The sequence below is a fragment of the Corvus kubaryi genome, unplaced genomic scaffold, assembly GCF_017639235.1.
Source record: "Corvus kubaryi isolate FWS band 111438036 unplaced genomic scaffold, C.kubaryi_AGA036_p1.0 69, whole genome shotgun sequence".
Taxonomy (NCBI): Eukaryota; Metazoa; Chordata; class Aves; order Passeriformes; family Corvidae; genus Corvus; species Corvus kubaryi.
Window position 1 is genome coordinate 9,658,482 of NW_024582057.1, and position 26,934 is coordinate 9,685,415.

A 26,934-nucleotide genomic window follows, 5' to 3' on the forward strand; every position below is an offset into this window, starting at 1 on the left:
ATATACTTTAAGAAAGAAGACAAGATGTAATAAGGAAAGAATTACCAATGGGTCAAGTTCGGGTCATAAATTAGGATGCGAATGGTACCGATTACTGTGCCCATCTTTGAAATACAACCTGCCCCGCATTCTGCATAATACAAGAGTTGGGTTTTGAATCTATTTTTTTTTTTTTTTAGTAGTAATTTATTGATGGTTTTCCCCACAGAGAATGACGTTTTCACATATTTCAATGAAAGACCAGGTAGACCCGCAAGCCCAGAGACCGCGGCGATGTTGTTTAGCACGCCCCGAGAGGCAAGGAAGTCCGGCTGCCGGGGCGGGGAGTGGGCCCGGGCGGACTGCAGCTCCCGAAGGGCTGCGGGCGGCCCCGCTTCCTGCCCCGGCCGCGGGAGCCCATGGAGCCAACGGAGGGCGCCGAGGAGGAGCGGCTGGTGCGGTGCCCCGTGTGCCTGCGGGAGCTGCCGGGCGCCGACATCAACCCGCACCTGGACCGCTGCCTGCAGGCCGGCGGGGCCGAGGCCGAGCCCCCGAGCAAGCGGCCGCGCCTCGCCGCTGCCCCGCCGGGCAGCCAGGCCGAGGGGCAGCCGGAGGAGGCCCGCCCGGCCGCCGGGCCCCCGGTCTTCTCCCTCTTCCACAAGGGCCGCGGCGGCGGGCAAAGCCCGGCAGCCGCCGGCGGGAGGAGCGGCGCGGGGCGGGACGAGGCCGCCGTGCAGCCGGGCCATGGATGCTCGGCCGCGCTGTGCGGGGAGAGCCTGGCGCAGAAGCTGGAGGGGAAGCCCCTGGCCGAGCGGCTGCGGCCGGACACGCTGGGGGACTACGTGGGGCAGGAGCGGGTGCTGGGGGCGCAGACCCTGCTGCGGTCCCTGCTGGAGTCCCACGAAATCCCCTCCCTCATCCTCTGGGGGCCGCCGGGCTGCGGGAAGGTGAGTGCGGGCGGCGAGCGCCCAGCCCCGGCTCACAGCCTGCGGGTTCGGCCGGCGCTGCTTCACGTGGCTCTTGAGGCCGGCGAGCTTAAAACCTGTTAATTTCCGGAATCGCTCTTTTTTTCGCCCCTCTGTCTTCTTGGTTTCTTTTGTAGTGTCCTTGTGTTGGCTGATGTCCAGTAGTTTTCACTTAAGAGTACAAAAAACACAGCCTGCCTCGTGAATAAAATAGTTGATCCACCCCCATCAGCTCCACTCCATGCAATTTGCACTTTGATTACACAAGGCCTCTCTCGCTTTCAGATAATTCAGATTTCGTAACTCCAAAGTCCGTACCTAAAACATAAGCCGTGGTTTAGTTAGTGGCTGAGAAGCTGAGAAACAGGAACAACACAGTCTGTAAACTCTGAAACAAGGTGAGATACCAGCAAATTAACACAGCATGGTTTGCGAATGCTGCGTTTGCTTTAGCCTACGAATTCATGCCCCTGAGAGAAGGCAACACTGGTGTGGAAGAGAGGTAGCCAGACACTCATCCGCTTTCATACACTTTTAGGCTGGTGGGTCTTTGCAGGATCTGACCACTACATCTTCTTGTTCTGCCTCCTTTAAGATACATGGGGCCATTGTGAATCCCAAAAGGCCCTGTAGCACAGCTGTGAAGGGATTCACAGTTGTCGTGAGGGAAGGACCAGAGGAATTCCTCAGGTGTGGTCGAGCACTCTTCTAAGATCTTGCCTTAATTTTGTCCTGTTGTTCCACATACTTCAGACTTGTGGTGTGGCAGGGCAAACAAAATACACAGTTTTCTCTGTCAGTCTAATGTGTTCACGGCATTAAGTTTCACATATATATATAATTCAGCGTGTCGGCTGTATGAGAGTATGTTTGAGAAATCTGGGATAGGGGAAGTAATTAATGCTTAGCAGAGAAGTTAAGGACAGAGCAGCAACTTGCTCTTCTCAGCATACTTAATTAAAAATAAAAAAATACTTACTATGTGTGGTGTTTGAATAATAATGCCAGTAAAACACAGTAAATAAGGAGCAGGCAGTAGAATTACATGAATACCATTAGCAATGATGCAGCAGGTTGTTTAGGCTAGATAACATACACCTGAAAATAACCAACTAGTGAACTTAAATAATTGCCACTTCCTTTAAAATAACAAAGTAATAGCAGAAAGCAAGAGCTCAGAATAGATGGTGTAAAGAAGGGCTGTTTCTGAAAGTAATGATGAAAGTAATGAAAACTGATTAAAGGAGAGGTGGATTGACTGAAGATGGCCAGAGAGAGAAGTGGAATTCAGCTCTTTAGCAAATAGGAATTCTCCTTGCTGAATGAGTAACACATTCAGGGGCTTGCTTCTGTATTTATTTGTGCTCTTTTGCCTTTTGTTTCTTGTTGTCTCAGTCAACAGCGCGTGCTTGCTCTTTCTTGAAGCCCTCTTTGTACAGGAAAAAAGCTGTTACAAGTGCAGTGGTAGCAAAGCAAAGGCTGCAGTACAGTCTCTGCAGACTGGCACTGATTTCAGTGGCCTTTGGGTTGTGATCTGATGACTGCACCTGGCTTTGACCATGAAAGTGCTTTTTCATGAGCTTGTGACAGCTTAACAGTTGTGTTTCAGGACTTCTTTAGGAACCTTCAGTGGTACTAAAAGTGTCTTTGAGTAATGGGTGATCTGTTTTATGCCTGTAATATCACAGCTTTCACTCTCTGTTCGTATGACCCATCCTCCTCACCCACATGCTTTATGCAGAATTGTATTTAGTAAGCTTGCTTTTCACAGAGTTTAAATTCTGTTGCTCCTCACTTGTCTGACTTGCATAATTTCTGTGCCTTTTGACCCATCAAAGAACAGTTCCACAACTTACCTGTTACATTTTTACTCACTAAGTACTTAAGCTATTGGGTAACTCATCTACTTTCTAGATTATTCCTTTTCAGCAAGGAGTTTTGAGTCTATGTGCTTTCACCTGGCTCCTGATGAAACATCCATTATTGGCTGAACCAGAAACTCCCACGAAAAGTTGAACTTTGCCCCTTCAACCATGTTTATCAATATTTCTAGGATGGTGCTATAGTTTTTTCTCAGGCCTTCTTCCCCATGAATCATATTGTCTGTCCCAGTTAAATATCTGCAAGTTCTGTCCTTTTCTTGGATTTTTTTTATAAAATTCCTCTCCTGACAGATTTAACATGCAAGCAACGTAGTCTGCCTAAAGATGGAAAAGGAGATCTGTGCTTGCCTGCCTGTCCCATTCACGTATTATTTGGGTTGTACGTATACAGTGTGCCTAAGAAAGCATTTCATGAGAAAGCAACTTAGTGCTTGAAAACTTGGAAGATCTTGTGAAAGAGAAGTAAGTGTTCTCACTGCCTCAGGACCTGGTTGGACTGATCAGCAAAAACTTCTGTTAAGTACAGTCCTTTTCAGCAGGAAAAGTACTAAGAAATAACTGCATGTTATGTAGCTTTGTATGTAACAAGGCCACATGCTAAGCTCTGCTCACCAAAGAGCTAAAACAGGAGCATAATTAGATATGTTGGTCTAAATTCAGAAGTGCTGTGTAAGATGGTCATACACTTTTTAAACCTCTTCATGCTCTTGCTGCCCATGGAATCTGGTTATTGCAGCCCATCTATGCCTTCTTCCCTTTCTACAGCCACATGCCATGCTACCTGATACTTTGGAAAAGGGTAGAGCAGGACTGTTAAAAAAAACCAACTGAACATGGAATAAATCATCAGGGCCAAATTTCAAATCAATTTATGTATTATTTTTCAATCTGGACCTTTATGAGATAGTAGTTCAACAGACTTTTTCTAAGCAAGAAGAAAATAATCTTTCCTGTTAAAGCGCTGTAAATGCAATATTTCATATTGCAGGTCAAGAATATTTTTGGAGGATTTTTATCATGAGAACAATAAAGCTATGTACTGGAGTAAAAATATGTATGCTATGTAACTGCTCTGCCCAAGTCAATTTTGGCCTCAGCTGCACCTGAATATTCAAGGAAGCACCCTCAAAATTAAAAAGACAAAATTGATGTATTTCTGTTGCGATCCTCTTTTCTTTTGAGTTTCCGTCTGTACTGAGTCCTCTTACTTTAATGGAACATGATCTTTGTACTTTGAATTTGTCATCCTAATATCTTAGGAAGCCAAGGTGCTCTGGGTGAAAAGTCTTTCACGTTTTCTTTGCACTTTTGTTGCTTTTAAGTTGAACATGAGCCTATTTTCTACTTTTAAGAAGCTGACCACACTCAGGCCAGAAGAAACGCTGCCTCAAAGAGATGCTGTGGTTATTAGCTTAGGAACAGTTAGCTTGTTCATCCTGACTATGCAAATTTTTAAAGGCCTGTAGGAATCTGAGTGTAATATGAGTAAGCTGTACTCTGATTTATGGCACCTTAATACAGGGATTTAGATTTTTGCATGTCTGCCATTGGGGCACCAATTTTAGTAAAGAGTTAGCAGGGGGACACAGCGTAACTTGAGCACCAAATAATTTTGCTGCCACAGATGAAGTTTAAGCCTTATAAACATGAACATTCTGTATTTAAATACAGTAAACATTCCCTCTTATGTCTGCTGTTTAATATTTAACAAAAAAAACCCAAATAGGTAGCAAGTGGCATGAACCTGCTTCTTACAGAAGATAAGACAAAGAGCATTCATGCATGATTTTCTGAGGTTCATGTGTGCACTCTAGTAATAAGATAAAATATGCTATGCTGATATGAGTGCAAAACATTAAAACCCCCAGTAAGTGATCTTTGAAGTTTCTATCAAATCTTCTCTGACATTATATTTTATTTCTAGGACTCCCTTGTATTTCTTTTCTTTGTTTGTATTCAGTAAATGACACATTGAAACACAGACAGCAAGTCCGACTTACCTATTTTGCTGCCCACATATTTATCATCCCTTCCCTCCAGTGCTTCCTACTTTGCTAAGTGGTTACCTAACAGGCTATTTGATTGCTTGAGTGTATTTCATCTTCTCTTACTCATACAGCTTGGGTCTGATTTGAAGTAATGAGTTCTTTCAATTGATTAGCATGAAATTTTTAACTGAAAATGCATCATGTCTTTCACTGTAGTGTGAAACCGAAAGTCCGGGACAACTCTGAAACATGGGTTTGTCTTTGCAGTTGCCTGGGAGCAGTATTCTAATACAGTGTGCTTGGTTTTGCTTATGCCAATCTAAATCAGGAATAACTTGGGATAGCTCTCTAGGAAGAGAAAGCTGGAAGAGAAAATACAATTGTATTCATAAAACAGTTGGAATAGAAGTACGCAAATCAGAAAACAGCAAATGGAGGTACCAGCTCCATTTCAACAAACATTATGCAATGACCTTGCATCTGTTTGTGCTTGGTTGGGCTTGGATTCTGGAAGTGCTGTAAAGCACACGCTGTGGCTCTTGTTCAGTGACACTTACTCCTCCAGTAGTATCTCAGTGGGCTATTTGGGGTGTGAGGAACCAAACAAGATGGGTAAGAATAGCATCTGCCCTTATATAAATGCCAACTGCTGCTACTTTGATTGTGTTTATCTGTATAGACAGTGTCCCCAGGCCATGTTCATCTGCTATGCTGCCAATTTCCTTTAGACACAGCCTGTCTTATCTCCTGTGAGGCAGTGTGGTACAGAGAACATCCACAGAGCTACATCCCAGAGAACTGCTGCCCTATGTGGCATCCAAGGATGTTGTTGGTGTCTCCCTCAAGGCATGGCCTTTCCTGATTGCTTGGCAACCACAGTATCACCCTCCTGCCAGCAAAGAGAGGGTTGAGGGTGAGGAGAGGCCATTGATGGCAGCACCATGTAAACAAAGGTGTGGAAATCCTGGCCAGAATAAAGGAAGAGCAAAAAATAGCCAGAAAGTCATGGTCAAACAGCAGCAAAGAAAATCAGGTTGCTAGTTCAGCACTCTGATAGCGTAGCTTCGACGCTACAAGTCTGTAGGTGTAACTAGCCTGTTGTGTTTTGCACTAGGGTTATCAGTCTCTTGTCATCCCTGCCACAAACATAATTCACACTGTGGTTTGCTCTGGAACAAACCAGCAAAGTGACTTGTTGGGGAAACCTACATGCCAGCTAGATTATCCGTGCTCAGGAATAATCCATGCTGCGCTGCACTTGTGCCAGTCTGTGCCAGATCTGCTTTGGTCACCTAAACATGGCCTGGCAGAGGCTACAACCTTCCAGACTTTCTGGGAGAAGCATGTATGTTGGAAGGACCTCACTTTTGCAGTATTCTTCATATGATCTAACCATATGTGCTAATCCCATCCCAGTTTTTTTCAATTCCACTTTCTGAAGTGAGCTAGGCAGTACCATTCTTCATTCCTGTAAGGAGCTTTGGTTAGCTAAAGTGATGGGCATAGGTTAATGGCCTGGTACAGGTCTGCAAAAATCAAAAAGACCACCTTACTTCTAAGAGGATACTGTAGTCACTGAACATCAGCATCAAAAAGACTGGCTTAACTTGTATGTGCTTTTTACTGTTTTCTTCCAGTCTTGGGTGTGAGGTAGCCTTGACTAGTGGCAGTGCAGAGAGGAGGGAATTCGTTTATTCTTCGAGTGTTGCCCAGTCAAGGAAACTTGTGGGTATACAGAAAATTCTTTTCTTCTAGTACAAAAACCCAGCTAACCAAATAGCAAATCTGATTGACTTCTCTGCTCTGACAGTGGGAGGTGTGTAGAGCCAAGCATGCTTTGAGGGTTGCTTTTGTTTCATCCACAACTTGTATCAAAGCCTGGAAGAACAGATAACATAGTTGCTGCGAGTGAGCTTGTTTGGTTATTTTTTTTGTTTTGTTGCTGGGGTTTTGTATATCTCAGACAGTTTCAGCCTTTGGGAAAGGATATTCTCATTTGGTCTGACACAAAGCACAGGATGTTGAAGGAGGCTTTCAGTAGTTAAGTGTTTGTTCTGTGTGTAATGGGTCTGGAAATAAATCACCACAGGCTGAAGTTAAGTGTTATTCATTGGTGAATAATGTTTCGGAAGTTTCTTGGTGAATATGTTTCTGTGTTTCAGAACAGCTTTATGGTGTCACTGCTTTAGCTCGTCTAAACAGTTAAGTCAGTAAGATCTCACAATAGTCAGCATAAAACTTGAGATAATAGGTATGAGTTTGAATAGTTTGGTGTGATAGTAGAAGAGAACTAAAAATGGTTTCTGGAAGGGACAATTACACAGTGAGCTCTGTACAGTGAAATTTTTAGTGACATTAGCAAAAAGTTAGTTTGTAGGATCACTGGATCACTCCTTAATTTATGGGAAGCAGTATTCCTGCTCCTCCCCATAAGGAAAAAACCGTGAGCTAAATAAAAGACACCTGTATAACAAAAGGGACACATTATTAACTTGTTTAGATTTCCTTTTTGTGCTTGTTTTGCAGGTCCTGATACATATGTACTCATTCATATTAAATTGCAACATCAGTGTCACTGTTTTAAAAGATTTGTTTTCCAATGTAAGAATTAAACTTCAAAATTTATTTTAGATGATGAAGGATAATCAGTGTGGGTTTTTTGCCTTATTTCATATCAGATTTTTAATTTTCTTCTTGGCCCTTAAATACATTGCCCCTGAGGAAAACTAGGAGTCTAGCATATGAGTTATAGTTGTTCTGTGCTAATGCCTTCATACTTAAGCTACTTTGCTTACATGAATTCTCCACTAGGTTATGTGTTCCTTTGGGTTGTAACCTGAAGTAACAAAGAGAGAGAAAACTGTAGCTTGTTACTGACTTTTGCTTGAGATGGTAGGACAAAAAGCAGCATAAACAACCTGAACTCGTGGGAGGTACGTCTTTCAGAGGACCAGGGAAAGTTTGACATATATGTGATAGGCAGTTTGACTTGCTGAATGATTGATTGTGCAGAACAGAAGGAAAAGGCTGTGAACATGCCGGTCCTTGTCAAGCATTGCATTTGAAAGGCAATGTATGTTATTGCAACCTTTGGTGACCCACAAGTTGGCAGAGCAGGAGAGGTATCTGCTGGCTGAGATCTGTGCAGCAGATTTCAAGTAGATTCTTGGTCTAATAGGAACTTTTAAACAAATCTGTTGGAGATTTTTTTTTCCTGAATTAGAGTTAGAAATATGAACTCCTGTGCATGTGTTTAAAGCAAAATAAGCAAAGTGCTTTTTTTGTAAATAAAGAAACTGTCTGAATGAGAGGGTACAATGGGAGCTACCAGTCCAAGTGGAACTACAAGAAGAATAGCTGGTTTGTTGGTTTTTTTTCTTCCTTCTCTCACCACTGCTACTTTTAAGAGAAGGAAAAGGTACATTCTTCCTTTTTTCATCCTCAAATTTGATGTACTGGGTGTTTCTATGCTTTCAGAGATTTTTAAGGCATGGGTACATCCTCTGAAGGTACATTCTGAATCACGGGCCTTTTATAAGGAAACACAAGTTTTGATTTTAATTTGGTAGCTTAGTTTAAAAGATAGTTTTCTTTAGTTTTTTGGGGGAAGTTGCTTATTTGTTTATTTTCTCAGATCTTTCAGATATCTATAGGCTTTGCTGCAAATGCTTTCCAAGTGTCTTTCTAGTCTTGTCCTCTGCAATGATACAACTTGGGGATTGAAACAACTAGTGGTTTGAGCTCCAGGAAGCAAGGGAGGATCTGACATGGGATGTGAGTCTTGTATCAGGACCTGAAATGACACCACTTCTGAAGGCAATCAGGAAGCCCTTACTAAAACTAAAGCAAGAATAAATAACAATACATCCTTCTCCTTAACCTCCCATTTTCTAACTTGGGCTGGTTGCCATTTCAGGGACAAGGAGATCCATTAAAGGGACAGAGCAGGGTACTGCAACACTGCTGGTAGCCAAGTGGCAGGTGCTTGCTTCTGCAGCCTCCCTGCAGGAGGATCAGGTTGACACCACCTGCTGCTTTAACCTCAGCACTTGGAATATCTTCTGAGGTGATTTTGTTGACACCTGTCCCACTCCTCATCTGCTGAGGCTCTCTTGTCTTCAGTCTCCTTTGGATCCCTCTCTAATAGAAGAGTGAGCTTGATAGAAGAATCACCTGTTTTCTCTAGCAGTACTTTCAAATAGAGATACACTTTCTTTGGGGCATACACCTGTGTTTAGTAAGGGTTTTGAAGGGAAGTCTGAAAATCATGTCTGTGATATCTTCAGGTGTAATAAATCTACCCAGGAGGTTGGTGGAGGTTGCTTCTGTGCTTTGGTAGGCTAAGTGAAATTATCTATAAATAAATTTGGATTTGAAGAGGTTGTTCATAAGGACAGAAAAAACAACATAGCTGCTCACTAAAAACAGCCAGTTTGTTCAGTCAGCTGCCTTTTACTTCCCTGGGCCAGCATTTGATTACTGTTGACTACTTAGATTTAAGAGTTACGTTTTCTTAAGTACACATGTAATTTTTTAGTACTAATGTTCTCATGCTTTTGTAGAAACTGCTGTCTGATTAATTTCATTGTTATGTGTATTGGATATATAAAAGGATTTAGTTAATAACATTTTAGCTTTTTATTTCTCATATGCAGTTGTACTGTAAACTCTTCTGCAGGTGTCTTTGGGGTAGTCCAGCTCTTTATCCATTAACATACTCCACAAAATAACTGCACAGGGAATTGCGGTCAGCCCCTCTTCTGTGACAGAAATGTATTCGGCAGAGAGTTATTCCATGACAAAGGAGACAGCTGTCAGTGCTGTCCTTTTCAGTATTGAGGCTCGCTGGGTCTGGTACGTAAAAGTGCAGGCATTAGAAATGCAGCGGAGGAATTGGCAGCTACCTCTAGCAGGAAGTTTTTAAGTCTTCTGTGCACTAGAATAACATGAGCTAAAATGCCTTACTCTGTGAACTGTCAACACTGTCCCTATGTGCAAAATATATAGCTTTATTCTTTACATATTTCCTTAAAATTGGTACTTTCTGTGTCCAAAACAATTTTTACAAAGCTTTCTCCTGTTGCCATTTCAGACGACACTGGCACACATCATAGCCAACAGCAGCAAAAAGAATGGCACAAGGTTTGTGACACTGTCGGCCACAAGTGCCAAGACAAATGATGTTCGAGATGTCATCAGCCAAGCCCAGAATGAAAAAAGACTCTTCAAAAGAAAAACTATCCTCTTTATTGATGAGATCCATCGTTTCAATAAATCTCAGCAGGTACTGTACTATACTGCTTTCTAAAAAAGCCTTTGTCAGCCCTACTGTAAAATTTCCCACTTTGCCTTAAGGTGATACCTTCCTTTGGGCTTTTGATTTCAGTGTTAATACTTTTAGTAGATGAATTTGGGAGAAACATAGAAATTAAATTCCTTAGCTAACTTCCAATCAACATTTAATTACTGTGATTCAATGATTTAAATAAAACACTGAGCTATACTTAAAGTTCACTTATGTGCCAGTCTGTATATGATATTTTTATGAAATTTTATTTCTGCAAAGTCATGTTAGTAATGTTTGCTGCACACATCTTCATTTCAGCCTCCAAATGGGGGGATAGCATTCTGTATTACCTTTACAAAGGTCTGGAATGTGAATGTGCCAAAGGCGGGTATTTTAATGTTGTCCACTCTACTGTGTGAGAAAAAATAAATTGTGGCATGGTACTTCAGGATAGAACTGCAGCCATCACTTGGGGCTTTTTTTCTTTTTCCTTTCCTAGGTATAAGTTTTTTTCAGTTGTGCCATGGAAATCTTGAGTTCTCTACTAGAGGTTGCAGTTTTTAAATTGAACTGTACTGTAATCTTCCTGTAGTTTTCTGAACCATCCTATAGAATTAGGTAGGGAATTGTAGCCCTAAAGGTTGATTCAAAGGATATTTAGGAGTAGCCTCACAATTCGTTATACTTGGTAAGGCAATTTCATGATTTCTTATGTTGCCACGCAATAAACCAAAGTCACACAAACTAAAAATTTGCAGATTTCTTTACCCTATTTCTTTTCAGCTGGTAGGGTCATTCTCAGTGCAATCATTTGTTATTAAGGTGTTGGGTGCATGAAATACAATCATTTCCATATTTGTGCAGATGAACTGCTTTGTCAGTGTGGTTATTTGTCATACCAAGAGGGAACCCAAATTCTCATAAGACACAAAAAAAATGTAGCCTACTCACATGGGAAGTTTCAGGTTGTCATTGATCGAGATCAGCTTTTTCTGCTTCCCTCCCATGCTCAGGACACTTTCCTTCCTCACGTCGAGTGTGGGACGGTGACCCTGATAGGAGCAACCACAGAAAACCCTTCCTTCCAAGTCAACGCCGCTCTCCTGAGCCGATGCCGGGTGATCGTCCTGGAGAAGCTCTCGGTTGAAGCAATGGAGGCAATTCTGATGAGGGCCGTCAGGTCCTTAGGGCTTCAGGTTTTGGGCCAGGGCAACCAGCACGGCACCCCTGCGACTGGCAGCAGCAGCAAGAGCTCGGAGTGAGTACTTTATGGGCTGCAGGGTGTTAACATGCACAGCCCGAGGAGCTGACTGCCTGCCAGGGAGAGAATGAAGTAGTTGGGGGGTGGGAAGAGAAACCCTAGCCACTTCTGATAGTAAAGAAAAGATGTGGCAGCATATGGCAGGGGCGGGGGTGACAGGAGAGAGAGAATTCAAAGCATTGGCTCTCTTCATCCAAAACATAATCTCACCGTCTGCATTAGGAGAGAATATTATACTTGTATCCGTAACTCCTGACTCACCCTCTCAGGATATTTAAATCTGTTCTGCTGCTGAGGATTTGCTGTGGAAGCCTGTAGCTGGGTCTTTGTCATGTCCTAATGTGTGTTACTTCTTGCTACCGACTGTGAAAGTATCATGTTACCGTTAAGTGCTGCATGGGATATCCCCTCTTAGTTTGGAAGTGCCTGCCAGAAGTTTGTTGTTTTCTGAGAATTTTTTTTTAGTAATACCAGGGAGGATGCTGCTGCTTCTGTTCTTTAGTTGCAGGGTAAGTCCTGTGCTAGGTTTTAGGATATCCTGTGAGGAGAGGAGGCTGTTGCTGTGAGAAGTTAATAGATTGTTTTAAGAGAGACTTTGTTTTTCTCTGCTCTTTGATGTCCAGACAGATAAATTCACATTAAACACTCGAGAAAGTTTTGGAAAAAACAGCATCCAGATTTGTCTACAAGAGGTGTTATCTGCCTTCTGAAACAGGAGGTTGGCAAATAAGAGTAATGCGTGATACTGTGGTACTCAAATGCAAGCTATTACACTTCCTTCATGTTGGTTCTTGGCTGCACTCCTAGTAATGTACAGTGCATTGACATGGTGGTGATTGACAGACTGTATGAAATAAATGAGAGGGAATCCACTTGAACTTTATCACAGAATGTAAGCACAAAGAATTGCCAGCATGAATGCTGAGGTCATGGCAGGTAAGGAAAGGTATTCTTTTTTTATTTTTAGGTTACCCTGCCTTATGGTTTACTCATTTGTAGCTTTTATGTGTTGTAGTAATGTGAATTTTAGAAGAGAAGGCACTACTGCTTGTCAGCATTAATTTAATGGCACAGCTGTGGTTGTGACTACACCCTGACTGGTTCAGACACTTTTCTTTCTGTACAGGATTAAAGTACAAGGCATAGTTTCAGCTGCAGTTGTTTGGGTTTGGGTTTCACTAGACTCTCCGTGTCTGTAACCGTCCGATAGCTATGGATGATTTAAAGAGCATGGTGCTTCATCAAACTGAAAGAAGTCTGGCAGGCAGACTGTCAGACTTAAACAGTTTCAGAAATCTCTCCATGAGGAGAGAGGGCCACACTTCAAAGGCAGTCATGGGAGCCAAGCATTTAAAAATATAAATGGGGTTTTGAATTGAGGAAGGTTTGTTGCAGTTGTGTGTCAGGTCTTTCTTGTCTTTCATGATGCAATCTGGTTCTGGGCCACGGTTCCTACATTCTGTTGCTGATAAGTTTGGATATTTATAAGCCATCCTGTCCCTTACTGTGGTTCTGTTTTGGCTTCCTCATTAATTCCTGCTTTTTGCTTCGGTGTTCATACCATTTCTGCTTCTTCATTTCCTCTCCCCTACTCTGCAGGAGCAGCTGTCTCATCTTTTTACCCCCTTGTATCTATGAAACAGGACTGTCGTTAGATGCAGGCAGGTAACTGTTTATACTGTCCTGAGGAATAAATGGAAATCACCAATTACAATTGGTTTGGTTGTTAATGGTGCTCATCTTTATTCCAGAGTGAGAAAAGGAGCTGTAAGGCAGCATGTCCCCAAATTGTGGGGTATACACACTTTAAAAATGCTGCAGAGATCTAGCAAGAAGGCATAAGAGACATGTACATTGAATTTTGGGTTTCATTTCCCATGTGAGTCTCCCTTTCCAAGCCACAGCAGTGTAGTATGAAGTACTGCATGTGCTGCTTGGCCTCAGTTAATCAGATGGTTTTAGTATCACATCACTTGTCTGACAGGATGACTTACCTAAAAGAGGTTTTGAAGGAGAGGACGATTCTTTGTGATCTCTCCTATTACCTTGAGGAATAAGGTGAGGGTGAATCTTCCTTGGTCTTTGCAGGCATCCCTGAGTGATTCAGTGGATTTCATCACCTGCACCCCACAAGGAAAGTGTGCTCTACCCAAATCTGTTTCCTTAAATTTTCTTGGTGGCTTTTTCTTATCTTGCTTCCACCATTGCTGCAGGTTTCTGATAAGGTTAGATCACCTGGAGTCTCTTTCACTCCACTGTGGCCTTTCCTTGCTCTAAAGCTGAAACAAGTAGCAGGGGGTGTTACCTACTTTGGTATCTTTCTATTTGTTATGTCATCATGGCTCATAAAGGTTCTTTGACAGAAATTTTTTATGTTAATTACTGGATTTATTTAGGATAAGATGTGCTTGTTGTTATATTTTCATCAGCATTACTGCTATCAAACTGTTCCTCTAAAGTCTGCAGTAAATCAAGCTGAAAGATGGAGAAACAGGAAAGGAAGAAACATACTCATGATGAAGAAAAGTAAGAAGTCAATGTTAAAGATTTTTTTATTGCTGCAATTGCTTGTGCTTTCTGCAGTTTTTGCTGGGTCAGTAATAGCACAAGCTGTTCCAGGTGTGCACTGATACATTACACTTGTACTGTGTCAGTGGTGGAAGAAACCAAATTCTTCTCTTGGCTTTTTATTTTTGTCATTCAAGTGCTGCCCTCAGAGTGGTATCTCTAATTGAAGTCAGACAGTAAACTGTATGGTTGATTAATGTGTTTGAAGTTAGATAGCACAGAAGGCACACAGCTGAGGGAAATGGAAGGAACCCCAGTTTCCTGTTGGCAAGCCCAGACATCATGCAGTTCAGCTTGTTACTGGCTGTATTACAAGTTCTGGCGCGTTTTGAATTCTCTGGTTCATAAATCACAACACTGAAGATGGAATTCCTTTGGATCTTCAGTGTTCAATACTTTTTTGAAAATTATTCCTTAATTGAAACATCCATTCAATTTCCTTGCAGGAGATGGGTTGCTGAGGTGAGAGGCAACACTGGAAGACAATGCTGTAAGGCAATGAGCAGTGCGTATCACACTGCAGTAGCTCAGTTGGAGAACTGTGTTTGCCTGTGAAAGTGTTGCAATCTGCCAAGGAGTGAATGTATTGAGAGTAATTGCATTGAGAAAGTAAGAAAGTACTGATTTATATGGGAAAGAAGCAGTGGGTACTTTATCTCATGTTTTGCTCGCTTATTTTTTAATCTTTGATCATACAGGTTCTCCTTGCTTGAGCTTCCTTATATTTATTCCCTGATACTATTTATGCTCTCTTGTCATTGGCTCAATTGCTGCAGTGCTGTATGGGTTTAACAGGTAGTTCATCATACATTTTGTGTTGGTTCTTGGCACAAACTGTCTGAAGGCTATGGAGATACAGAGGAGCTGGAAGAAGGATTTATTATCCTGTAGTGGTAGTTTTCCATTCCTTGAGCTAGTGTATCACCTTCAGCCCAGTGAGTGATGGATCCCAGTATGTCCCTTTTGGCTTGTTTATGTTTTTGTCTCCAAGTATCATCAGTTACAAGGTACCAACATTGGCCATTGGCATCCAGTGGGTATTCGGTGTTAATTTTGGAAGTTGAATAAAATATGGGATTGCCCATCTGCAAGAGTATCAGGAGCTTGGAAATAAGTCAGAAAGCATGGAAGTTATTCTGCCTTGCAGTTCTGATGGGTGCAGAAGTTGGGTAAAGTGGGAGGGAGTAGGGCAGTTGAGTTTCTGAAGACAGAATGGGCTTAAAAATGTAAAATACAGCAAGTGGTTTTTGGAAGCCAAGATGTTGAAATAATTGCCATCCTGATTTTGAAATTACATTCCTGCCTGGTAAAGTTAAATCATCAGAAAATGGAGTTTAAGGTTTTAATTGCTCAGAAAAAAAATCTGAATTCAGTTATTCTGAGTATAACATTTTATTATTTTGAAATACTGAGTGTGCATGGAGCTGAGATTATGCAACAGGGAAGCATTACGTTACTTCCAATCAGTGATTCTCATCAATGTGCTGTGCAAACTGCTTGTATGTGGAAGTTTTCTCCATTTATTCTTGTTCTTTATCACATCCTGCATGTCATGCTACTGTATGCATGGAGTGGATCAGCCCAATACATAATGCATTATTTGGATTAGAATTGCCATTATGGTTATGTTGCAACTGAAATTACACCATGGAAAGGGACAAGGCCATTTGCTTGTAACCAGATTTTTCATACATTCTTGTGAATATTTGTTTCAATTTCTGTAATATAAATTGGTTATGTTGAGCCAACAGGGCATTTAGAGTTCTGTAGTGAAACTGAAGAGACAGGAATACAACTGAGCTTTAAATTAGCAGATAAATGGCAAAAGTGCTCTGAGGCCTCAACTTTCTTTGGGACAGATTGTACTTAGTTTCTTCCGAGGCAGTACCTGCCTTTTAGTGCTCTCGATGCTTCCCCTCCACTTGCAGTCACTGCCTGCAGTTGTGGTATCAGTGTGAGGAGGTCTCAAGCACAGGGAGCCCTGACATTGCCTTTTTGTACACCACTGGTAGTAATAGTAACATATCTTTTGGTAGACGAAGTGCAGGGCTGTTGCGAAGCATTAATTATTTGTTGCACAAGAGCTTCATAAGAAATGACCTCTCACACCAAGCTCTATGTGCTAATCCCTACTGATACCTCTCACTCTTGATTTACAGTCCAGCTACTAGAAGTGGCTCAGTTAGGGCCATTACTTAGTGCCATGTTTTAACTCCATTAGCTGCTGTCTCTGAATCAGATCAGTTACACCCTCTGCCTGACAACATCTTAGATGCTACCTTGTCTACATAACTAAGGTTTGAGGGTTAAATCCTCAACAGGGTGCCTGTGAAACCTGCAGAGGTGAACTGGTTTGGATGTGCCCTAACAGTGGGGACTACAGCCCCGCAGGTGAAAACCTCGAGACAAAACTTGAGGACTTTGTTGTTCTCACAGATTTTTCATGGACCCACTAGAAGATCTCAGGGGATCCTGCTGCTGCATTTCTCAGGTCTTCCCATCTTCATAGAATCACTGGATATTCTGAGCTGGAAGGGACCCACAAGGATCATCAAGTCCAACTCTTAAGTGAGTGTCCCATACAGGGATTGAACCCCGAACCTTGATGTTATCAGCACCATGCGCCAAGCAAGTGAGCTAATCTCAGTCACTTGTTCCTTTAGACTGTGAGTTCACTGGAATTTGGCCTTTTTCATGTGTGTCTTGGGGTGACTTTATGATGCGTATCCCCCTATTGCCTGCTCTGTGCCCAGACATGAATCCTGTGCCTCTCTGTGCCTTTAAAGCTAGCTAAGGGAGAGGGGGGAGAGCTGGTGGAATTCCTTTGGCACTGTGTTCAAAACACAGGTAAGCTCACTGGTTTCTTCTGCCCAGCTGCTCTGCTTCTGCAGCAGGGAAGAGAGTTACATTCCTTTTGCTTTTAGCTAGCTTCTCATTCATTAGCTGAGGAAAGAGGTTTTCGTGGGACTTTGGTTTCTTCTTCTTCTCTTCTGGACTGTTCAGAATGCCAGACCATCAGAACCTCACTGGGAGGCCTTTCCTGCTTAGTTTCGCTATTGTCTACAGCCATACCACCCTGAACGCCAGATCTCATCTGATATCAGAAGCTAAGCAGTATCAGGCCTGGTTAGTACTTGGATGAGAGACTGCTTGGGAGTACCAGGGCCCGGAGTGGCCCATGCTGAGCTCCAGCTCCGGAGAGGAGAAAGCCACACTCACAAAGGACTCTGAAATCTGCCCAGGTTCTCTCCACTGTGAGAGGTATTTATTATTTAGCATTATTCTTTTCCCATGCCTGCGTGCACTGTGCTTGTTAAATAAATTTTTTTTTTTTCCTTTTTCACTTTCCTCCGAGGAATTTTCTTTCTGTCTTTGGAGGGGATGTTCCTCCCAGAGTGTTTCCCTTAATTTGTCTCAAACCAGGACAATGTGTTTGTATAGTTCTGGCACACGTAGAGCAGTAGATGGCAAGAAGAGTGATGGGCATGTATTGGGATACAGTTACTTTCTAGTAAAATTTTTTTTTTGTACCCCAGTGACTAAGTTGTAATACTAAAAAAAGTAGGACTCTTCTGTTTTACATTGTAAACAATCCTTTCTGTTGTTGCTCTTTAAAGAACTGATAGCACCTCCTGCTGGAGTTAGTAGTTAGTTCAAAACCTTGCACTAATTACTTTATAACTCACTATATTCTCTCACCTGCATTTGGATAGCTTCCTACCTTTCCACTGTTCTTCCACCGAGGAATATGAAGTGCTAGCAGTGAAATGCTAATGGAGTAAAACCTTGTAAAGTTCAGCTGTCTGTGTCAGAATTGGGCTCTGGCAAAAACCTAACCCTAATTTTTGTTGAATTTGATGAGTTGAGGAAAAATAAGGGGGTTAAATAGGTGAGAGCTCCTGCCCTATATTTTTCACATGCAGTTGTATTGAGCAGGCTTGGAGCAGCAGGAAGAGGGTCAGCCCCTGGCTCTGCAGGATGAGTTAAGACAAATTTAAACCCAGGTGTGTCTCAAGAAACTTTGTAAAGAAACGTCATCTCCAGCAGGATAAGCAAGGAGAGGGGTGTGATAGGGGCTAAGGGTGTGTGGTTATTCTGTTGCAGATTTCCAGTGTACATAGAGGAGAAAGCTCTGAACACACTTGCCTATCTTTGTGACGGGGATGCCAGGACTGGGCTGAACGGGCTCCAGCTGGCAGTTCAGGCCAGAGTAGCAGCGGGAAGGACCACTCCTTTGAGCGCTACCGAAGGTGGTGCTGCAGATGGCATTCTGGTAACAGAAGAGCATATAAAGGAGGGGCTGCAGCGGTCTCACATCCTGTATGACCGAGCAGGTGAGTAACTGATGCAGTTTCTGAGATGCAGTGTTCTCAAGATGTGATAGCCTTTCTAATTTCTCTTTCTTCTCCCCTTTTCCTACCAGCTGCTCTACTGAAACAGTGATTGTACTAAAGTTTGTCTTAGAAGTTACTTTTCCTCTACAATGTAGTTCAGCCAGAAATTCCTTCTAAACAGTGTTTCCTCTTAGCAACTATGAAGTGTAGATTAGCTGAAAGACCTGTTTGCTGTCCTGAAAACAGTTGCATGGTGAAATTATTTGTTATTTAAGGTTATATAGTCTTCTATGAGGGTTTCAGTGTAAAGAGGCAGAAGAATTTGATGAGGACATATTTCTTGGAGGGTTGGATATCTTCCATTACACTTCTACTCCTTTGAAAGTCTTGGAAGTGCTCACATTCACAGCAGTATGTTATGTCAAAACCTGAGCAGTTTGCTTTATTTTTAGAGTTGCTTTTTAAGGTAATGAATGCTGTAGCTTGCCTAGGGCAGGCCACATAAATCTAATTTCATTTAAGGCTTCCTAGTGTTATAACTACTCTTGCTAAATTTGTGACTTTGCAATCTTAGGCATCACAGTAGTTGGCCACTAAACCATTTTATGTTAGAGATTTAAAAATCAGTAGTGTCAGAGATTAGGTGAATCCCCTTGAATGCATATGCTAGTTCTTCAGCAATACTTGAATGACTGTGCACAGCAGTGTGAAATGATTATGCCAAGCAGTATGTGAAGAACTGATTTATTTTCTCTCTCTTTTTTGGCCACTGTTTCTGATAGGCACCATTAACTGCCGCTGTTCAAAACCTGTGATGAGGTGTTTCTTGAGATTGGTTGTAACATATGCCCGATTGGAGCCTTCTTGCTACAAAGAAGTAATGATGACTCACTGTCAGGAAAAAGGCAGCTGGGCAGATACTGATCTAATGGCAGCTGAGAAGTCAAGGGTAGGCAGGGGAAGGGAAAAGAAAACTTTCATGGGGTCTGTGGCAGGAAGAGGTCATGATTAGAAAGAAGCGGAAAATCTGACCCATTCCCTGGTGCGAGTCTCCTGCACCGTGTAGGTCCCTTGTGTGTTTGCTGTCGCCTTGTGGCCGCTGTCACACAGAACTCTTGGCTGTGTCCATTGCTCCCAGCCCTCCTACACCTTCTTGCTCTGGTAGAGATGGCACAGACTGCCTCTTCCTGAGGCTTGCATCAAGTCTGGGTAGCGTGTGTCAGGCCCTTCTCTGTTGCAGAAATCCTTGTTGTGGTTTCTTGTGGGTTTTTTCGGTCAGAGATTTTCAGAGTGGTGAGAGCAGTGAAAACTGTGTTTTTCTGGATTGTATAAATGCCAAAGAGCCTGATACAGATATTGTCACAGTAGCAACAGTTGCCCAAGTACATGCCTTTACAGAATTTCTCTCTTCTGTGGAATAGTCTGTGTTGACCACTGACTGTTGACTCCAGGTTGACCACTTTTGTCCATAGTAGAGATAGCTGTTTGTCCTTTTAATGACAAAGGACTTCCAGCTAGCAGCTACTGTATATACAAAGATTGGTTTTTTGGTAGCATGTTCTGGCTCATACATTTTGAATCACAGCTGTGGTGATGAGATCTACAATCCTCTAAAATAAAATACTTCAGCCTCATAAAGCAGAGGGTCTAATCATGATAGCAGCAACATACATTTGAGTGTAGCGTGTTCATGTAGAAAGCACCAAATAATTGATTCGTGTTCAGAGCTGTGAAAACATGAAATTTTTATTATACATAATTTTTTTTGTTCCCTTCTGCAAAATTTGCCAAATAGATGTAGTTGGCCATTCTCTTCTCTACTTTCATCAAGTAATCTAGGAAAGAAATCATTCTTCGTCCAGTTGTTAGGCTGTTGTTCTGATTTATGTGCAGACATATAAGGAAAAGGTCTTTGTGCAGATGGTTTATGCATTTTAGCTGGAAGGACAAAGAAACAAGTTTAATCAAATTTCACTTCCAGCAGCCACCTGCAGCCCTTGCAGTGTGAGAGGAAACAAAAATTATTCAGTCATATTTTATCTTTTAATTGCCGTTGTTAAAATTTTGATCCTTTTAGAAAATGATATAGCAACCAAATTCATTAAAGTTTACCTGCAGATGGACAGTGACTAGATCTTTTAAATAGAGTTGTATTGTTGCCCCTTCTTTTTACATATTGTATCACTCTGCTAACACTGATTTAAAAAGATAAATGTCAGTAGTTTCACTCTCTGTTTGGTAATATCAGTTATGATAAAGACTGGGAATGTGTTGAGCTGAATTTAATTTATTCCACAATCTGGAACACAGTTTTTCCTTTCCCTACTCTGGAGGAGAAAAGAGAAGGTGTTTCACAGCCCAGGGCTTGCTCTTGGGGCAGAGCTTAGAGCCACGTGGGCAGGGCTAAGTTGCTATTCCATACCGTGCACATCATTGCTGGGGTAGGGGAATGGCTTATTTGGAGTTGATTTCCCAGCTGGTGTTAAACCACCACATCCACACCATAATGTTTTTTTCCAGCTCAGTTTTGTTCTGCTGGATCAGAACAAGAAATCTTTTTATCCATGCTGTTGCTCTAGTCTTACTTCCAAGGCTGTCTTCCGTCCTTTATCAATGAGCAGTTGATGTTTACTTTTGGCTAAGAGAAAAAATAATGTGAGATGGGGACTGTGATTTTATTTTTGTCTGCTACCTTGTGAACAGGGATTGTTTAAGAAGCCCAAATGTTAATTATGGTCAGTGAACAAGACCTTTTCCCTGCCTTCTACCAATATGACTTTAGAAAAATCGGCATCTTAAACTAGCCTGAAAACTCCTCATGAGCACATAAAGCAATCTGTGGACATATATCAGCAAGATTCATGCATCTGTTTATGTCAGGCCCTAGAATGCCCTCTCTTCCACAAAGCCTCTTGTGTAGTATCTTGTTTCAGAAAGGTATTTGCCTTTGTGGGAACTGCATAGAGAAAATGTATTTTGATTCCAAAAGCTCTTCATAGTTTTGATTTCAAGAGGCATCGCTGATACAGAACAGCGGAGATAGATAAGCTGGTATGTCTCCATCTCTCAACTGAATTGATAAGGCCAAAATCTATATGTTGGCTAACTAGCCTGAGAGAGCTAATAAATAAAGATCTACTAAAAGTTCTAATTTTTTTTTTAAACTGCTTCTGGTATCTCAGGCTATCTATAAACTGTATTTTTTAGACAGAAATGTGAGACCTGTCTCCACTGCACATCACTGTATTTTGCTTTTAATTGAAGCTGCAAGTCTGATGTGTAAGTATTGTCACTGTGGCTCTGTCACCAACATCGGCTTTGTAAGGAAGGAAGTAAAAGGAGAAAGCTAATTCCCTCTTCAGCCTGAAGTCTGAAATTCCCTGCAGATGTATATATCTAGACCCAACCTATCTGCTGGATTCCTTCTGCCTCTCCAGCTGGTATTCCTACGTATGACACTTTACAGTAGCCCAAACAGCATATAAAAGCCTCCAGCAGAAAAATCTGGGTGAGTGCAACCTCTAGAGATATGTAAAGGCCAACTTCCTTACTTTTAAGAGACCAAGAGACGCCTCCTGCAAGAGGATGACGCGAGTTCAGCTGCTTGAGTTTATTGCTACTGACTTAAGGGTAATGATGGAGCATGGACATGCTGTTTGTGTTGGCTCGAGTGAGGGCTGCATACCAGGGCTCTTTGTGTGGAGTCCTAGCAAAAATAGCTGTCTGACTGCCTGTGCTCGCCGGCAGCTTGTCGAATTCCCCACAGAATCACACTCCAGCAGGAGAGAGATGGGGGGAATGGACTGGGAGGTGGAGGTCTTGCTGGTTACAAAAGGAGCAACTGCAGCAGCATGGCGATTTTGGTTCTCAAGCTCACGCATGCAGCCCTTTTATTTTTCAGGGCCTACAAGTGACTGGTGTGTTCTGATATGTCCCTCAGGCTGTAAATCCTTTTATCCTTAGGAAGAAGAGGAATATTAACAGATGGCTGTGCATGCAGCCAGTTGCCTTTAAAATACGTACTTAGCTGTGAGCCAAGGAATGCCAGACACCTGAAAAAATAAAAAAGGCAGATAACATGGAAGGTTTAACAACGATATTGCAGCAAAGTACTCTTACAAGTTTGATTAAAAGACATGCATAACAATCAAAACCAGCTGCATGGAGGAAAATTGTAAGCAGGGAAGGGTCTCATTCAATGTTTTAAGTGTAGCCCTAGAAGATCTGTAGAATAGCTTTGTTTCTCCTTGGAGTCCATATCTAATCGTATATTAAACTTTAATGTTAAAAAAAAATTTCCTTGTAATTCTTTCAGTCTTCCCACTTTTTATTTAGTAGTCTGGCATTTCAAGTATTGTTGTAGTAGTGCAGGTGTCCACAGTTGAACTATTAGGGGTTTGCCAGGGTTGTGCACTGCAATTCTGTTTTCTCCAAATTGTATAATGTTCCATTGTATATCCACAGCATTTCCTTTTTTCTCACCTCTATATAGCACATCAAACTCGTGTTTTACTGCACACTTTATTTTCAAGTTTTAGATGATGTGAAATTTCTTTTTTCTAAAATATCACTACTATATAGCACTGAATTTCTCTGATTCTTGTGTTGTCTTCTCAGAGCTCTGTGTGTGTCCAAAACCAATGGTCAGTTGTTTGTTTGTGCTCATACTTTACCCTTTGGCAATTAGGAGCTATTTATGTAGAATTTTCTTCCTAACTGCTTAAAATATCTGGGGTTTTCTTTGTTTTTTTCTTTTGAAGGGAAGGTCGTTAGGGTACAAAACCCAAAGTGCTTGCCTTGCAATGTTTTAAAAAAAAAACACTTCCTTTTCGTCAGCAGTTGCTCTGTTTTGCTTATGTAGTTAGGGAATGATCCACATGGGAAACCATGAAAGCACTGAAAACATTAATGGGTGCTGCAACCACATATACATAATAAGAACTTGGAAAAGCAGCTTCTGTTTACTGACATCATCTAGTGAAATACCTTCTGTTCCCTGTCATGCATTTCACTTAATTTCCTCCTAACAGCTTTACCTATCGCTTCTCCCCCATCCTAAACAGGAGAAGAACATTACAACTGCATCTCTGCCCTGCACAAGTCTATGAGAGGCTCCGATGAAAACGCCTCCCTTTACTGGCTTGCTCGAATGCTTGAGGGTGGTGAGGATCCTCTCTATGTGGCAAGGAGGCTGGTGAGGTTTGCAAGTGAAGATATAGGTCAGTATTAGTATTTCACATTGGAATATCACACTTAATGAAGATCTGCCAGGCTTCTCTGGTTTCTAAAATTTGGCTTTTGAAAAAAGAAGAAAACCCTAAACAGTTGTATGCAAAATAGGTACAAAATACTGAAATGCTCCACATGCAACAAAAACTTTGTGTATGCAGGCAGAGACCTACATGTGGTATCATTGTGATGATCGCCTATTTCAGGAGAGACAAATGTTTTTGAGGTCAGGTTTGGTGTGTATTAATATCAATTCTTTTCAGCCCTGCTGGCTGTAAGTCACCAGTAAACTTGTGCCACAGGGAGTATGTGTTTCAGGGATGTCTGATTTTCTTATGTGTCTGGCACGTGAATGCCTACCCTGAGCTGCAAACCTCAGGTTTGATAGCTGGCCCCCTAGTTGTAAGGCATCTTGATTGACTTGTCCAAAGTAGCAGATCCAGCAACACCTTTAGCTCATATGTGATGCGTGAAGAGTTAGGAGGTCTGGGGAAGCTGTGTCTGTATAGCAATATTTCCCCATTTCTTTATCAATTTCAAAAAGTAGGAAAATCGTATGTGGTCAGCTACTGCTCAGGCTGCCACTGTGTGGCAGCAGATTCAATCTGTAAATCATATCCATGACTTAGACCTTTTTTTATTTTCTGGGGAGGAGGAGTACAGAAGAAGAAAACCTTGGAGGGGTTGCATCGTATGTATGGTGTGGTACTGTACCAGAAATTCCAATATCTGAGGAAGCAACTCTGAAATGTGCATGGATACCTTACAGGAGAGGAAAAAATAAAATTTTTTAAAAAATAAAAGAGAGACATTAAGTGAAGTAAATTGACTTTAGCCTGCTTTTATCTGGTCCCTTTCTGTAGGACTGGCAGATCCTCTGGCTTTAACGCAAGCTGTTGCTGCTTATCAAGGCTGTCACTTCATTGGAATGCCAGAATGTGAGGTAAAGGCTTCATTAATTCACTGATTTGAAAGTTCTGCAATCTGTAAAACCTATCTGTAACTATAAAAAGAAGCAGATTGCAAGGACAGGGCAGACTTAGTTACTTGTTCATTCTGCATGCCCTATCTTTGACAAGAGAACATTGTAGCTGTTAAAACAGATGCTGTAGTTTAAACTAAAAGTTGCTGTGTATTTATTGTTAAAATGTGATATGTGAACACGTATCATTTTTCTCTATCCATTTTTTCTATTATAAATAAAGTAGCTATTATTTTCTAGTAGTGAAAACCATGAAGTTGTGTTGTTGTTAAATAATAGTATTCATATTATAGTAGCAGGCAGAGATCAGTTTGAAAACATAGTCCCTGCCATGTTATACAAACAGCCTGATTAGCAGACCTTTTCCCAAAGAGCTTAAAAGAAGTCATTTAACATTTTCCCTGTGCTTGTTTGCAGGTGATTCTAGCACAGTGTGTAGTGTACTTTGCCAGAGCCCCAAAGTCTATAGAGGTGTACAGGGCATATGGCAATGTCAAGGAATGCTTGAGGATGCACACGGGACCACTGCCCCCTGTTCCTCTGCACCTGAGAAACGCCCCAACAAGGCTCATGAAGAACTTGGGCTATGGAAAAGGCTACAAATACAACCCCATGTACAAGGAACCTGTGGAGCAGGACTATCTACCAGAAGAGTTGAAAGGAACAGACTTCTTCAAGGAACGAAAATCGTGACCACTGCGCTTGGAATGGATTTGATTTTATGACTCGTACATTTCTGCTGGGGTAAAAATTTCCCTTACAGTGTCAGCTGCCTGTTACTGTGGTTGAAAGGATTAAGCCACCGAGCCTTCCAGATACTTTTTTCTCCTGGTTTTATTGCTGTTGTTCTGAAGGTATTTTGTAAAGAATTGCAGTTAGGCAGTGTAGAAATGCAAAAATAAGCTTCATCCATATAGTGCTGTCACTGCTTCACGTGAAACAGAGAGAAAACAAGAGACTTGTATTTCTGGCTCTTGCTGTGAGACAAGAAATATTATTGTGCTGCTTTTTAAAATCAGTTTCTATTTCAGATTTTGAGAATGTTATTTTCCAGAAAAACAGTAAATTGTACCCGCTCTGCTAAAATACTGTAAACAAAATATAATTACAGAGTAATTTCTGCTCTTATGATGTTCTAGAGACCAATTTTGTACAACAGTTATTAAACCAATAAAGCTGTTAAAAATAATGCCTGTGCATTTGTTTAAATACTCCTATGACAGCAGTGTGGTTTTGAAAGTTTGATATCCCTTTAATTTTATTATCCCTACTTCCCAGAGCAAGTTTAATTCATTTTGTAAGTAGAATAGTCATGAAAATGGCCACTGGAGCGATACCGAGCTCTTTTCACCTCTCTCCAGCTATGATAGGACGCAGCCCTGTCTGGAACACCCCAGTTGCAGGTGGGTATTCCTTGACAGCAGAGGTATTTGGTGCTGTGTGGGGCTTAGATCAGAGGAGCTGCCACAGCTGCACATGTGGAGCTCATTGAGAGCAGTGTTCACAAGCCAGGAGGTCTCTGGGCTGAGGATGCAATGCCAAGTCCAGAAGCCAACTTTATTCAGCTTATTGCTCTTAATTTTCAAGACAGATTGCTGACCCTTGGCCTTGATCAAAAGTGTTGGATATACAGCCTCCAAAACTTTGTGATTTGTATCAGAGATTTTGTTGTGAGACTCCCTTCATATGAAGTTCTGCATGATGTAGGACTCCAGCCAAAAATCATGGTGTAACTGAAATGTTTCAGAAATCAAACCTTTTGCATGATTGTGTACTGTTAGAGGGTTTGAGTCATGTTCTTTTAAACATTTCTATGTTCTCCTACCTCAAGTATAGTTTTTGAATGCTTTGAGCAAAGTGTTCTTCTAAAGACGAGCAAGTATTTCAGCAAGCTTCATTTATGTAAATTTGCATGCTTTTCTTTTTAACACAATTCACTTTTTTGTTGTGATTTGGTTGGAACTTTCTTGTTGCATGAATTAAGGGGGTAATTAATTAGATTAGTATTTTTATCCTGATGGTCCTCTGAAATGCATTTGGAGGAATAAGGCAAGGTGTGGTCTTTTCCAGTGCTGGAGTAAATCTGAGCAGCATGTGCTCACCTTCAGAGGGCAGCACAGGTTGGCAGAGGGTTCAGAGGTGGTGTTTCATTCCTCAGCCTCTGATGGAGGCAAAAAGATCATGGCCCTCAGGTCAGATCCATCAGACAGCGCTGTCTAAGGGGCTACCAAAATATTGTAACAACAAGTAAATATTTCAAAGCCATTGTGCCTCATGGCTGTTCTCCAAGCAAAGTGTTATTTACCTTTTCGCTTCCTCCTTGTGGTAATTAGCAGCACTGGAGAGTGGCTGCTTCCTGCTCTCTCCCTGCTGCTGATGTGCATCTCTTTTATATTCCCTTAAAGAGGGTCATCTCCTCTGAAGAACTCCATGCTCCATTAAAAATCCATCAGGACCA

The 26,934-nt window shown here is 41.7% G+C and overlaps 2 protein-coding genes across 2 annotated transcripts in view; one reads left to right on the forward strand and one right to left on the reverse strand.

Moving 5' to 3' along the window:
• MYLK4 (myosin light chain kinase family member 4) overlaps positions 1 to 11,136 on the reverse strand; it is a 77,936-nt gene extending 66,800 nt beyond the window's left edge. Inside the window, exon 1 of the mRNA XM_042049055.1 lies at positions 11,054 to 11,136. Within this exon, the coding sequence (XP_041904989.1) occupies positions 11,054 to 11,109 (56 nt within the window). The 5' untranslated portion in view covers positions 11,110 to 11,136. The remainder of the gene's footprint in view (positions 1 to 11,053) is intronic.
• WRNIP1 (WRN helicase interacting protein 1) lies at positions 340 to 25,665 on the forward strand. The gene is made up of 7 exons (XM_042049056.1): positions 340 to 926; positions 9,908 to 10,099; positions 11,116 to 11,360; positions 18,036 to 18,265; positions 23,329 to 23,484; positions 24,358 to 24,437; positions 24,894 to 25,665. Exons 1-7 carry the CDS (start codon positions 399 to 401, stop codon positions 25,167 to 25,169), a joined length of 1,707 nt encoding a protein of 568 aa, XP_041904990.1. The 5' UTR covers positions 340 to 398; the 3' UTR covers positions 25,170 to 25,665.
• Positions 25,666 to 26,934: the final 1,269 nt, after the last annotated feature.

What these genes read in the sequence shown, in the direction of transcription:
- WRNIP1 (XM_042049056.1), top strand. Translation starts at nt 399, where the DNA reads ATGGAGCCAACGGAGGGCGCCGAGGAGGAGCGGCTGGTGCGGTGCCCC. An exon ending in GGCCGCCGGGCTGCGGGAAG is followed by an intron (nt 927 to 9,907) that starts GTGAGTGCGGGC and finishes TTGCCATTTCAG; the next exon opens with ACGACACTGGCACACATCAT. An exon ending in CATCCTGTATGACCGAGCAG is followed by an intron (nt 18,266 to 23,328) that starts GTGAGTAACTGA and finishes CATCCTAAACAG; the next exon opens with GAGAAGAACATTACAACTGC.